We start from the raw sequence: 13,901 nt of genomic DNA on the forward strand, positions 1-13,901 counted from the left end.
GAGTCAGGTCTGGTACAGAAGGGCTGTTGGGCTGAGGCCCATTCTGCCGGTTGGTGCCTGGGCCTGAGTCACCATCTAGAACATACCCAATTTTGAACTCAGGTATGGTGGTCAGTCTCTCCAGGAATCAGTTTCAATAAGATAATCCTTTGCTCACCCTTCTCAGGGTTATGGAATTAAATGATGCTGTCTGCAAATGTCATCTGAAAACTGCTAACCTTTTTGGGATCATTTAAGGGGCAGAACTGAAACATGCTTCTTCACTCCTCTGAACCCCTGTCCCTGCCCTCCCTGCCCTATAGAGGCAGGAGTTGCTCTTACTTACTTGATCAAATACACATCATACTTCCCAGCAGAGCGGCCAGATTTCCTTTGCTTAAGCTTCCGTGTCCAGCCTTCAGGCAGGGTGGGGTCATCATACATGGGTCCCCGGTCACGGATGATGGAGCGCCGCTGTTTGGGGGAGGCAGAAGCTTCCGGCACAGCCGGGGCAGACCCCGACCCTTCTGATGTCTCCGCTTTGCCTGCCTCTGCGGGCTCAGCAGAGTGGTGGGCTGATGGCTGCACTGGCTCATGCTTGCCCTCTTTGTCTTCTTTCTTATCTTTCTTCACCTTTTTAAACTTGAGGGGTTTGTCCTTGAGGCCCTGGAGATCCTGGTCTTCTGACTTTTCTTCCCTGAAGTGTTAAACAAGTATGTAAGTATCACAGAGAACATGCCAGTCTGCAGAACAAGTGGGCAGAGGCAGGCTTGGATCCCCACCACATGCAAGGCCCCACACCATCATACACTCAGATCTTGATGTCCTTCCCCAGGACAACAGAGCCTTGAGTTGGGACCCAAATATTTCTTTAGGAATTGGGCTACGGGTGGTACTGGCCGGTGTGCCTGACCTGCACTGTGGCCACCTGCAAGTCTCCTAGCACTGCAGGAGAATCAGAGCCCTTTCCTCTGAGCGGAAACATCGTGGCTCCTGAGCATACCGCCCCAGCATGAGTCGAACCTCAAGGGCCTCTGGGCTCAATGGCTGACAAGAGGCCTTCGACTGCTGGAAACGGAGTCAAATGGGGGAGGGGGTCTCCTTTGTGAAAGCCAGGGCTTGGGTGTCTTTTCAGTTTTCTAGAATGAATGCTCAATGAGGCACACAGTAGTGTCATGGAAAGCACACACAGGTTTGGAGCCAGCCAACCTGCACTCAAATCCTTTGCCGCTTTCCAAACATGAACCCAGCAAATGACCTCAGCATTCTGGGCTTCAGTTTCCTTATCTTGACAACAGGTAACCCCATCTAGACATCCTTACTGTGAGCATCACAGGAAAAAAGGCACAATGGCACTATATAAATATCAGCTAACTCAGGCCACAGGAAACTGCCGCCTAGGTTTCTGGAGTGATAAGAGAGGTAGTCCCAGGTGCAGTGAGCCTTTAACACAAAATGTTCCCTGATGAGGAATGGCCTCGGCCACAGCAGACGCGGCAAGAAGAGCAAGGTGTGGTCCAGGCAGAGCCATATGTCCCCTTCCTGCTGGTGCAGAAGAGCACCCTACCTATTCTAGTGTGGGAGGCTTCCCCATTCTTTTCTGGTGACAGAAGCAGCTCCTTCTCTACTCATCACTTTGGCCTGGTGGGGTCTCATCAGACATGGCCACCATGAGGCCCCACGCCCCAGGATCAGTGTCTGGCCATGATGTTCTAGTAATCTGTCTAGTATGCCACTGTGAGACCTCCTAGGACTCCAGAGCCTCAGCAACAACAGGGGCAGCTTGGAAAGAAGCAGCAGCCACCTGCGAGTCCCTTCGTTAGCAGTTCATTCTGGAAAAGAGCATGACTACTCCTGCCCTCCATGTTCTCAGCCCCACAACTCCCCTGTCCCATGTGGTTCACATCAGTGCTGGTCACTGCCTTGTGGCTGGTCTACCCCAAGAGACTTCTCCTCTTGTCTACACTGCACAGACTGTGCAATGAGGGCATCATGGCACTCAGTGGCAAGCATCCTTGGGAAACCAGGACTCAAATGATGTAGGGAAGTTACCAAAGGCGGTTAGTGCTGGGACTCGGAAGCTACAAGGATGTATCTCTCCAGAACCATCAGGTCAGGTGTAGGGAGGCAAGAGATGTTCCAATCTAGTGACAAGATCTTAGAGTGAGGGAATGTCTTGTCCCCACTATGATTCACCCCTGAGTTCCTCCCTATCCTGTATCTTCCACCAACAGTTTAGGGCCCAGAGTGTGGCTGCCAGAGTCGCCTAGAGCCATTGCATACATAGAGCCATCCTACAACCCACAGGGCAGTCTTTCTTGTTGTAAAATGGGGTCCCTATTCTGTCCCGGCACAGAGCTCGCTTTTCTTTTTTTTTTTTGAGATGGAGTCTCGCCCTGTCACCCAGGCTGGAGTGCAATGGCGCAATCTCAGCTCATCACAACCTCTGCCTGCTGGGTTCAAGTTATTCTCCTGCCTCAGCCTCCTGAGTAGCTGGGATTACAGGTGCGCGCTACCACGCTGGGCTAATTTTTGTATGTTTAGTAGAGACAGGGTTTCACCATGTTGGGCAGGCTGGTCTCGAACTCCTGACCTCAGGTGATCGACCTGCCTCAGCCTCCCAAAGTGCTGGGATTACAGACATGAGCCACCACGCCCAGCCAGAGCTTGCTTTTCAAGTCTCTGAGTCTTATGGCTCTCAATGGGAAATGATGAAGAACGCTGGGAAGCTAGGTGTGGCCTGTGGCCCACCCAAGATCAGCCTTTGAGAATGGACCCCTAGGCAGCTCCCCATAAAGGAGGGAGAGAAGGGGAGCCACCAGCAGAGTGGGCCAAGAAAGCAGATAGATGGGAATCGCTACTTCTACACAATCCATCATGGTGCTGCCTAATGCCAGGGCTGCTTCCTGGAACTTGGACAGTCCTGATGTCAGAGAAAAACACTGAACTAATGGGAAAGATCTGGCTTCTTCGAAACTCTCATGTACATTTCCCAAATACCTTAATCACCATGAGGTCAAACTATAAACCTAAACATGACCTAAGGAATGCCTTCTAGAAATCTATATAGACACCTCCAGAAATCTCAAAGAATATATGCATGATGTTATTTGCCACAGCATTATTTTTACTAGTCAAAGTAAAAATGATAATCCAATACCTCAGATCCCTATCACCAGGGCACTTGTTAAATAAACTTATGGTGCACCCACACACTGGAGTACTGTGCAGCTCCAAAGGGACTAAACAAGAGCTCTAAGAACTACGATGGAGTGATTTCCAGGATCCACTGTGAAGCAAAAGGAGCAAAGTGCAAACATATCTACTGCACGTTACCTAGGTAAGAAAGAAGGGCGGGGTATTAAGGAAGGACACACCATGAACTAATGAAATTGATTCCCTGCATGGGGTAGGGGGAACAAGGTGAAGGTACAGGCACAGGAGTGAGACCTAGCTGAACATGCCTCAGTGTAATTCTGAGTTCTGAATCATGTAAATGTTTATATTACCCAAAATAAAATTCAAACTAAAAGTAACAAAACCTTATTACACTTAATGCAAATAGAAACAAATAAGTTTGGGCCAGGCATGGTGGCTTCAGCCTACAAACCCAGCACTTTGGGAGGCTGAGGTGGGAGGATTACTTGAGCCCAGGAGTCTGAGGCCGCAGTGAGCCATGACTACTATATCACTGCACGCCAGCCTGAGCAACAGAGCGAGACCCCATCTCTCTCTCTCTCTCTTTTTTTTTTTTTGAGACAGTCTTGCTAGAGTGCAATGGCAGGCGTGATCTTGGCTCACTGCAACCTCTGACTCCCGAGTTCAAGTGATCCTCCTGCCTCAGCTTCCCGAGTAGCTGGGATTATGGGTGCCTGCCACCATGCCCGGCTAATTTTTGTATTTTTAGCAGAGATGGGGTTTCACCATGCTGGCCAGGCTGGTCTTGAACTCCCAACCTCAGACGATCCACCCGCCTTGGCTTCCCAAAGTGCTGGGATTACAGGCATGAGCCACCATGCCTGGCTGAGACCCTGTCTCTTTAAAAAAAAAAAAAAAAAGAAACAAATTTAATTCTACACCAAGCTGACAATATACCACAGAGAAAAGATTTATTTCAAATAACTTTTGACTACAGTGCTCTGAAAACCTGCAGTGGGACATATTCTAAGGCCAACAATAACACTCCAGGGGCAGTAAACACATTGGATTGGCTCCCAGGAGAGATATGTGATTCTGCTTCTGGGGCATCTTGTGCCAGAAAGCCTGGGGAGTGCAAGAGAAAAACAGGGAGGGCCTGTGAGAGGCCTCTAGCAGTGGTCCAGGTGTGGTCCAGGGTGGGGGCAGTTGAGGATTTGGGGCTGGTCTACGTGGTGAAGCAACAGAGCTCGCTGGTGGATTAGTGTGGGGGTGAGGGGCAGGGATGAGTCAGGGACCACCTGTCCAAAGCCTGGGAAGATGGTGGTGCCACTGACTGAGAAGGAAAAGATTGAGGGGCCAGCCGGGCGCGGGGGCTCCCGCCTGTAATCCCAGCACTTTGGGAGGCTGAGGCAGGTGGATCACCTGAGGTCTGGAGTTCAAGCCCAACCTGGCCAACATGGTGAAACTCTGTCTCTACTAAAAATACAAAAATGAGCCAGGCCTGGTGGCAGGTGCCTGTAGTCCCAGCTATGCGGAAGGCTGAGGGAGGAGAATCACCTGAACCCAGGAGGCAGAGGTCGCAGTGAACTGAGATCGCGCCACTGCACTCCAGCCTAGACAACAGAGTGAGACTCCGTCTGAAAAAAGGCAAAACAAAACAAACAAAAAAAAACCACTGGAGCGGCAGGGGAGCAACACCCACAGCGAGTTATACCATCAAGGAGAGAAAACAATTCTTCAGCTATTCACTATAAAGGGGGGAAACCCAGCTGTGATCAGATTCAGAGTTGGGCCTGAATGAACTGTTTGCTTGGGGGTTTTAAAGGCTTTTTATTGTGGTAAAATATACAAAACGGGTCGGGTGTAGTGGCTTACACTTGTAATCCCAGCACTTTGGGAGGCGTGGCAGGTGGATCGCTTGAGCTCAGGAGTTTGAGACCAGCCTGGGCAACATAGCAAAACCCTGTCTCTACAAAAAAACAAAAACAAAAACAAAACCAAAAAACCCACAAAAATTAGCTGGGCGTGGTGGTGTGTGCCTGTAATCCTAGCTACTCGGGAGGCTGAGGCAGGAGGATCACTTGAGCCTAGGAAGTTGAGGCTGCAGTTAGCTGCTGATCATGCCACTGCACTCCAGCCTGGGCGAATTAACCAGACACATATAGACACATATATATGTCTCAACTATACATATGTGTGTGTGTGTGTGTGTGTGTATACATGTATATATATATACACAAAACAAAGTTCACCTTTTTAACTATTTCTAAGTGTACAATGAATGAACTTTTTTTTTTTTTTGAGATGGAGTCTTGTTCTGTCGGAGTGCAGTGGTGCAATCTCGGCTTACTGCATGCAGACTCTGCCTCCGGGGTTCAAGTGATTCTCCTGCCTCAGCCTCCTGAATAGCTAAGATTACAGATGCGTGCCACCACGTCCAGCTAGTTTTTGTATTTTTAGTAGAGACAAGGTTTCGCCATGTTGGCCAGGCTGGGCTTGAGCTCCTCAGGTGATCTGCCTGCCTCGGCCTCCCAAAGTGTTGGGATTACAGGCGTGAGCCACCATGCCCGGCCCTAAATGAACTTTTAATAGCACTGAAGATGGGAAATAAAGGGTCTTTAACTCTACTGTAATATTCTAGTTCTTTCTAACTGAAATTACCTGAAGCAAATATATTCTGTGGAAAGGCACATGGGTGTTTGTTAATTTGCTGGCTGCTACTTTTATAATTAAAGACAAATTTCAAAAAACCCACAAAGCAGCCTGGATTCTGCCGGGTGTGGAGTGCAGGTAAAAATGATTAAAAATGTGGATGGAGCTGGAGTCCATCGTCTTCAGTGACACAGCTCAGACACAGAAAGTCAAATACCGTACGTTCTCACTTAGAAGCAGGAGCTGAATAGCATGTGCACATGGACAGAGTGAGGAATGGCAGACACTGGAGACTGGGAAATGGGAAAGGTGGGAGGTGGTGAAGGATGAGAAATTACTTAATGGGTACAATGTCCACTATTCAGGTGATGGCTACACTGAAAGCCCAGACTTCACCACTACACAATATGCAACAAAACTGCATTTGTATCCCTTAAATTTAACAAATAAAAAACAATGATAGAAAACAGGCACTCCAGATGAGTTTACCCTAGCCCAGAGGGCCTGCCCAGTCCCAGGGTGACCTGGGCATTTGCACACCCTCACTGGGCCTTCACTGCAGGACCCAAGGGAGGGAGGCTGGGCTAGGGTGCCAGGTGACTCCCCAAGGCTGTCCCCCAGGGAGTTTATGGTGTTTGCTGAAACACAAACTTTTTCAAAGAAACCTGCCAGGTATGGTGGCTCATGCCTATAATCTCAGCACTTTGGGAGGCCGACGTAGGCGGATCACCTGAGATCAGGAGTTCAAGACCCTCCTGGCCAACATGGTGAAACCCCATCTCTATTAAAAATACAAAAATTAGCTGGGCATGGTGGTGCAAGCCTGTAATCCCAGCTACTCGGGAGGCTGACGCAGGAGAATCATTTGAACCCAGGAGGCGGAGGTTGCAGTGAGCTGAAATCACGCCACTGCACTCCAGCCTGGGTGACAGAGTGAGACTCCATCTCAAAAACAAACAAACAAACAAAAAACAAACAAAAAAAACCATACACCACTCTTCATCCTCCCTCTAATCAGAACCCCGCACCCACACAATTTTGATTACGAGGAGAACTAAATATCTAGTTCACAAGTTTATATATTTTAGAGTTGAACTATCCTCAGAAAAACCACCTATTCAACTCTTGAGTGTTACAGATGGAAAAAAGGAAGTTCGACTAGACAGAGGAACTTGTCTGAGATCACCGTGAGTCACAAACACACGTCTGTTCACCAACTGCCTTGGCTCTGAGGTAGATCCTGCAGCATCCTTCCACCTCCAAGAGCTCACAGTTTGGAAGGGAGGACAAATAGGTAACAACAACATAGTTCCAGTTTCCCTTCCCCCTGAAGAAAGCTTGTTCCAGGCACAGTGGAAGCACAGGGGTGTGGATAATGAATCAGGAGTGGGTGGGCTGTCAGGGCTTATGAATTCCACAGGCGGGATGGAGGGCTCAGGGCATGCCAGGCCAGATGTGCAGAGGTGGCACTATCAACATAGTTATAGCTCCTACCCTATCACCAGTGTGACACCCCTCCCTAGAGGAAAAAGTGACCAGTGATGCCCACCCTGTGTCATCAGAAGCTCTGGGCCTAACCCTGTCGCCCCCTCCCACCTTTTCATTTGGAGAACTTTCTGGTTCATCTGGAGAACTTTCATCTTTCAGGTTCAGTTAAGATGGCACTTCTAGACCGGGCGCAGTGGCTTATGCCTGTAATCCCAACACTTCAGGAGGCCGAGGTGGGCAGATCACTTGAGGCCAGGAGTTTAAGACCAGCCTGGCCAACATGGCAAAACTTCACCTCTACTAAAAGTACAAAACATTTGCTGGGCATGGTGGTGTGCGCCTGTGGTCCCCGCTACTCGGGGACTGAGGCATGAGAATCACTTGAACCTGGGAGGCAGAGGCTGCAGTGAGCTGAGATCACGCCACTGCACTCCAGACCAGGCGATAGAACAAGATTCCATTTCCAAAAAAAAAAAAAAAGGCATTTCTGAGACACCTTCCCTGCTCCTGCGTCTCCTGCCTCCTTCCCTGCTCTGTAAGCCAGGGCATCCGAGCCCTCAGTGTACTTAGAACACCCCACTGTGCATGCCAACCCCCATCTCTCGGCTCAATGCATAATGCCAGGCACAGGTGCAACCCTCACTCAACGCATGCTGGATGAATAACCACAACACGGATGCAGCGCTCCACATGCTTCTTCTGATGGCTGGAGACCTTCAACCATAAGCTTCTAGCAAGGAGAGGCTAGCTCAGTGCTGAAAACAAGGTGGGCTCTGAAGTGGTGGATAAACAAATGATGAGTTTGGGAAGTATCAGTAGTCCACTGGACACTGGTGGCTTGGAGATGGCAGAAGATGAGGTGGAGGAAGTCACTGAGGAGGGCCTCAGTGCCCCAGGGACAGTAGCATGGAGGATGGTTACACCAGGAGGATGGATTGACTTCCAGCCATGTGGTGGTCAGGTATGCAGACACCTCTTCTGCTGAAACAACTACAACTGCCGAACTGAGTATCTTACAGAAGCTGCTAAAGAAGCCACCCACAAGCTGGCAAGGAAAGAAGGAATACACAGGCTGAAGAGCAAAGGAAAGCATGGGGCCCTTTTCTATGGAGAAATCTGGCAGGCACCACCTTAACAAACGACCAAACTGAGCTCAGGCCCCTCAGTGCTGCTGAGATGAACCAGCATCACGAGTGGGAGACTGAAGCTTACCATGAGGAGACAGCAGGAAGAGTCCAGAGAGGGCATGCCACGCAACCACGGCCTGGACTCCTCAAGACGATGAGAGAAAACAAGGGGATGGGGGAACATTTCTGATAAAGGAGACTGAAGGGATGACACAATGGAATACAACACATGGTCCTAGACTCTGCATTCCAGGTTCAAAGGCTCTAAAAAAGGCATTTATGGGGTATGTGGAAAAATGTAAGGTTCTGTGTTAGCTCATTGCTAAACTTCCTGAGCGTCTTAACTGTACTGTCTGCTCTGAGGAAAGGCATGCTTAAACGTTTAGGAGTGAAACAGCACGAGGACTATGACTAACTCTCAAGTGATCAATGGGCTGGGGGACATACAGTGCCAATATGGTAACATGTTTAAAAGGAGGGAGATGACATCAATATAATCAGAAGCTGTGCCAACTGACAGTAATATTTTGAAGCAGTCGCAGGCAAGCTTTTAACAATTAAAGAGAATGCCTTCATATTACACAAAGACATTAAGAAAAAAAGCTGGAGGCTGGGCACAGAGGCTCATGCCTATAATCCCAGCACTTTGGGAGGCTGAGGTGGGTGGATCACGAGGTCAGTTCGAGGCCATCTTGACCAACATGGTGAAACCCCATCTCTACTAAAAATAAAAAATTACCCAGGTGTGGTGGCGTGCACAAAGGGACCATGGCGGGGCTGGTGGCAATGCCAACAGACCTCAGTGTACTGTGGGGTTCTTTCAGCCAGAACTGTTCATGATTTCATCAGTGAGCTCCAGTTACCACACAACCCAAGTTTGGAGTGACCCACCCCACCCCAGGTTTTCCTGCACAAAATCATGTTTTTATTGTGTGATTTACAGAACACAAAATTTTTTCTAAGAATGCACACATCACACGTTGAAGCAGAAAGGCCTTTACAAAATCTTAAATACCTACAAAATATGAAGTAAGGCTCTTAAGAAATAAAATATTCAGTGATTTTGCTGCTAGAATGCAAACATTAGATCAAATCCTTTATTTGATCTAGCAAAGGAAAATTAGAGTTGCAGGAATCTTGTTTTCAGGCCAAACCATGACATCCCAAGGGGTCTGATGGCAGGAACTGCCTGCATTTTCCTCATGAATGTGACTGCAGTGATCTTGTGAGAAAGGTCCGGAAGGCCCTGCACATTACAGGGATGCAAGCAACAGCTGGCAGGTGTGACCAGCCAGGCAACTGCAGTTGAGGAAAGACTACTCAATCCCTGAGGTTTTCAGAATTTACAAAAAGGCAAAAAAAAGCCAGGTGAACAAGGCAGATGAAAGGTATTTCTCACTTGAATTGGAATCCAGCCCCCTCTCTGTCCCCTGGAGTGAGCTCCAAAGAAAATTCCAGAACCCCAGCAATATCCCAACCTTTCATAAATTCACTCGTGCTCTCCACTTTCTGGAGACAGCATTTCTCAGCACCTTTCGCTTCCAGTTATCCCTGGCAAAAAGAGCTAAACTACCACTCGAGGCAGTTAACCTAAGGGCAGGGTGGTGGCTAAGGCTCCAGGTGAACGGTCTGGGACCAGAGGAAATAATTAGCCCCGCCTTGTACTGGCTGCTTCCATCCTAAAGTGTCATCCAGATGGTGCTTCCAATTCTTTCTACTTCCAGTATTAGGTGCAGAGTTGCGGAATCAAGGAGGCTTCTCTGCATGAATGAATAAAGGCTACAGCACTTTGAGACACAAGCTTCAGCCCTTTAAAAATGTGAGAAATCAAACTGGCACAGGCAGAGTGTCTCAGTGGTCTCCAGGGAGCAAGACAGAATGAGGTTCAGCTTGAAGGCTACAATGGTAGAGCCTGAGGTTCAGCTGCCCTGCTCTGAATTCACCGTCCATTTCTTAATCCTCCAGTTTTGAGAAGATGCGAGAAACCACTTATGTTTTGCAAAGCTTAAATAAAATGCAGTTCTTGCCAACCAAAAGCAGAACCCTTCCCAAATGCAGGCAACCATACGGCAAATCTCATCTTTATAGATGTGTAAAATGAAAACCTAAACACAAGCCCACCATATACAGGTTAAAAAATTCCTGCTGTGGAGAGCAGTTTCTCAAATGTTAAACATGGAGTTACCATATGACCCAGCAATTTTACTCCTAGCCACACACTCAAAAAACCAAAACTAGGCCAGGCGTGGTGGCTCACGTCTGTAATCCCAGCACTTTGAGAGGCTGAGGTAGGTGGATCACCTGAGGTCAGGAGTTTGAGACCAGCCTGGCCGATATGGTGAAACCACGTCTCTACTAAAAATACAAAAAAAAAAAAAAAATTAGCCGGGCATGGTGGTTGAGTGCCTGTAGTCCCAGCTACTCGGGAGGCTGAGGCAGGAGAACTGCTTGAACCTGGGAGGTGGAGGTTGCAGTGAGCAGAGATCGCGCCACTGTAATCCAGCTGGGTGACAAGCGAGACCTGGTCTCAAAAAAACAAAACGAACAAACAAAAAAAACCAAAACCAGTAACCAAACAGATATCCGTACACCAATGTTCATGGCCGCACAGTTTACAATAGCCAAATGGTAGGGGCAACCCAAATATACATTCTCAAGGGATGGATGGATAATCAAAACCTCATTATCTATAGGATGTAATATTATTCAGTCTCAAAAAGGAAAGAAATTCTGACTCATGCTACAGTGCAGATGAACCTTGAGGACATTATGCTCAGTGAAAGAGGCCAGACACAAAAGGCCACATAGTGCATAATTCCATTTATAGGAAATGTCCAGAATAGGCAAATCCATAGAGACAGGAAGTGGATTAGTTGTTGCCAGGGGCTGCAGGTAATAACAGGTGACTGCTACTGTGTCTGGGGTTTCTTTTGGGTGTTGAAAATGTTCTGGAATGACATAGAGGCAATGGTTGCACAACTCTGTGAATGTACTAAAAGTCACTGAATCGCACACTTTATTTTTAAACAGTTTTTTCTGTGAGCCTATGAATTATATTGAAGAATGAATTGCACACTTTAAATGAGTAAATTTCATGGTATGTGAATATCTAAATTAAAAAAAAAAAAATTAAAACAGCAGCTGACCACCAATTACTCTAAAGCATAAAGATACATTTTGTGATGCCTGGCCAGTGCTCAGAGCCCACACAGCTGTCTCAGAGCAAGTGTATCTGGCTGTGGCACAGGGCCCCAGTAGATAGATGGGCTGTCCATCTGAGGAAGAGGCCAATGTGGGGACCTATAGTGATACATACCAGACTGGACCAATCCAACCTGAATGTGAAACTCTGAAGCCCAGGACACAGTAACCATGACAATCAGAAAGGAATTTAGTTCAAGAAGTTTAATGAGTAGGCATTTAGCCAAGTGGAAGGCTGTTGGCTATTCTGAGGGCATTTGATCATTTTTTTAAAAATCGTGGTAAAACACATATAACATAAAATTTACCATTAATAGCATTTAGTACATTCACAATGTCATGCAAACATCACCACTATCTACTTCCAGAACATTTTCGTAGCTTCCAAAGACAACCCTTTACTCATTAAGCAGTTGCTCCCCACTCCCACTCCTCTCAGCCCCTGGTAACCACTAATCTATTTGTCTCCACAAATCTGCCTATTGTTGACACTTCATATAAGTGGAATAATACCCCTCCCCCAGAAAGCCTGTCTTTTAGAAAATGATTTTCATTTAAAAAGGCTTTTTTTTTTTTTTTTTTTTTCCCCCTGCTTAGCACAGTGGCTCATACCTGTAATCTTAGGAAGGCAGAGGCAGAAGGACTGCTTGGGCTCAGGAGTTCAAGATCTGCCTGGGCAACACAGTGAGACCCCGTTACTCACAAAGAGGAGGAAAAAAGACCAAAAAAAAAAAAAAATCCCAAAACAAAACAATAAAAAAGGTTTTTTAGGGAGACAGGGTCTTGCTATGCTGCCCAGGTTGGGCTCAAGCGATCCTCCTGCCTCAGGCTCTCAAGTAGCTGGAACTACAGATGCGCCACCATGCCCAACTTAGAAGCATGCATTTTTTCAGATTTCACCATTCCCTGGTAACTTCTCCAATGATTTCCCCTCACAACTTTGCCTCTATATTCTAGCAGGGTTCTCACGCTGATCCTACACACAGTGGTTAGAGATTCACCAGGCCAAACTCACCTCCAATTCCAAGTACCTAGTCCTTAAGGTCCAAGTGGCCTGTTTCCATAGACACTGACACTGTGCATGACTTTTCTGTCCTCAGCGACATGTTCCCACAATGTTTTTTTTCTTACCTTTGCATACTTCATGTAAACAAGTTTCACAGACTTTTAACAAAGTGTTGGCTGCTTTTATTGAAGAAGAGAAAATCTGCCAAAATAAATTTTCATCATGAAGGCAACACATTTTAGGGAACAAAAAAGGGCAGAAAGGAGATCTCTTTTACTAGAGAACTCTGCTTAAGGACTGGCTCATTTGATCCAAACATCTCATCAGTAACTTGGAGTGAGTGCCCTTGTTTTCGTCATCTTGCGTCTCACTAGTGTAGGTCAGTCCACATCAGCCTGCCTGATATACTTGGTTCGTAATGCTGACATCTGAGCCCCCGTGTTTATTTCACCTTGATTCTACTGAAACGACCAACGAAATGCAAAACAGGAGGAAACATCTCCATCAATGCCTTCAGAGGAACTGCTGTAGAATGTGGTGCGGCTGGGATCCATGTGAGAGAAGCAGCGCTCACATGATTCCACCACAGTTAAACACATGGGCAAAGGAGGACCTGCTGGGAGGTATGAGGATTCCGTAGCAGAGCCAGAGAAAATCTGCAAGATCAGAGAAACTGGGCCTAAGAGCCAGACTGGCAGAAGTGCAGTTTGCCGGTGGCAAAAAGAAGGACCTGAACCACCAGTGCCCTAGGTGGAGAGGTCAGTGACAGGCTGGCCAGGTTTTCCTGGGCACTGCTGGGAAAGAGAGAGACACTGATATAGAGGAGATTCTACTTGTCTTAAGAACCTGCCAGCAGCACCCTGGGTCCCCACCCTGATTCCAGCTGCCAAAGGGGAAGCAGCAGGGACTGAAGCTCCATCCCATAAACAACTCTCGGGACTGGAGATCAAACAAGTATCAACAAATTAGTAACTGTCCTGTGTACAAATACAAATTAGGTGGAAACCATAATGATTGAACACCAGTCATTTCAGTCAAGATCCCAACTGGAGGCCGGGCGCGGTGGGTCACACCTGTAATCCCAGCACTTTGGGAGGCTGAGGCGGGCAGATCATGAGGTCAAGAGTTCGAGACCAGACTGACCAACATAGTGAAACCCCGTCTCTACTAAAACTACAAAAAAATTTTACCCAAGTGTGGTGGTGGGTGCCTGTAGTCCCAGCTACTTGGGAGGCTGAGACAGGAGAATCACTGGAACCCAGGAAGCTGCAGTTGCAGTGAGCCGAGATTGCGCCACTGCACTCCAGCAT

The 13,901-nt window shown here is 47.6% G+C and overlaps 1 protein-coding gene across 13 annotated transcripts in view; it reads right to left on the minus strand.

Annotated features, from left to right (window-relative positions):
* The window catches only part of MECP2 (methyl-CpG binding protein 2), a 76,601-nt gene that overhangs the window by 9,848 nt on the left and 52,852 nt on the right, over positions 1 to 13,901 (minus strand). For all 13 annotated transcript variants that reach the window (XM_045383760.3, XM_045383761.3, XM_074029657.1 and 10 more), the window contains one exon: positions 326 to 676. In XM_045383760.3, coding sequence (XP_045239695.1) covers positions 326 to 676 — 351 coding nt within the window. The remainder of the gene's footprint in view (positions 1 to 325; positions 677 to 13,901) is intronic.

Source organism: Macaca fascicularis, chromosome X (assembly GCF_037993035.2).
Source record: "Macaca fascicularis isolate 582-1 chromosome X, T2T-MFA8v1.1".
Classification (NCBI taxonomy): Eukaryota; Metazoa; Chordata; class Mammalia; order Primates; family Cercopithecidae; genus Macaca; species Macaca fascicularis.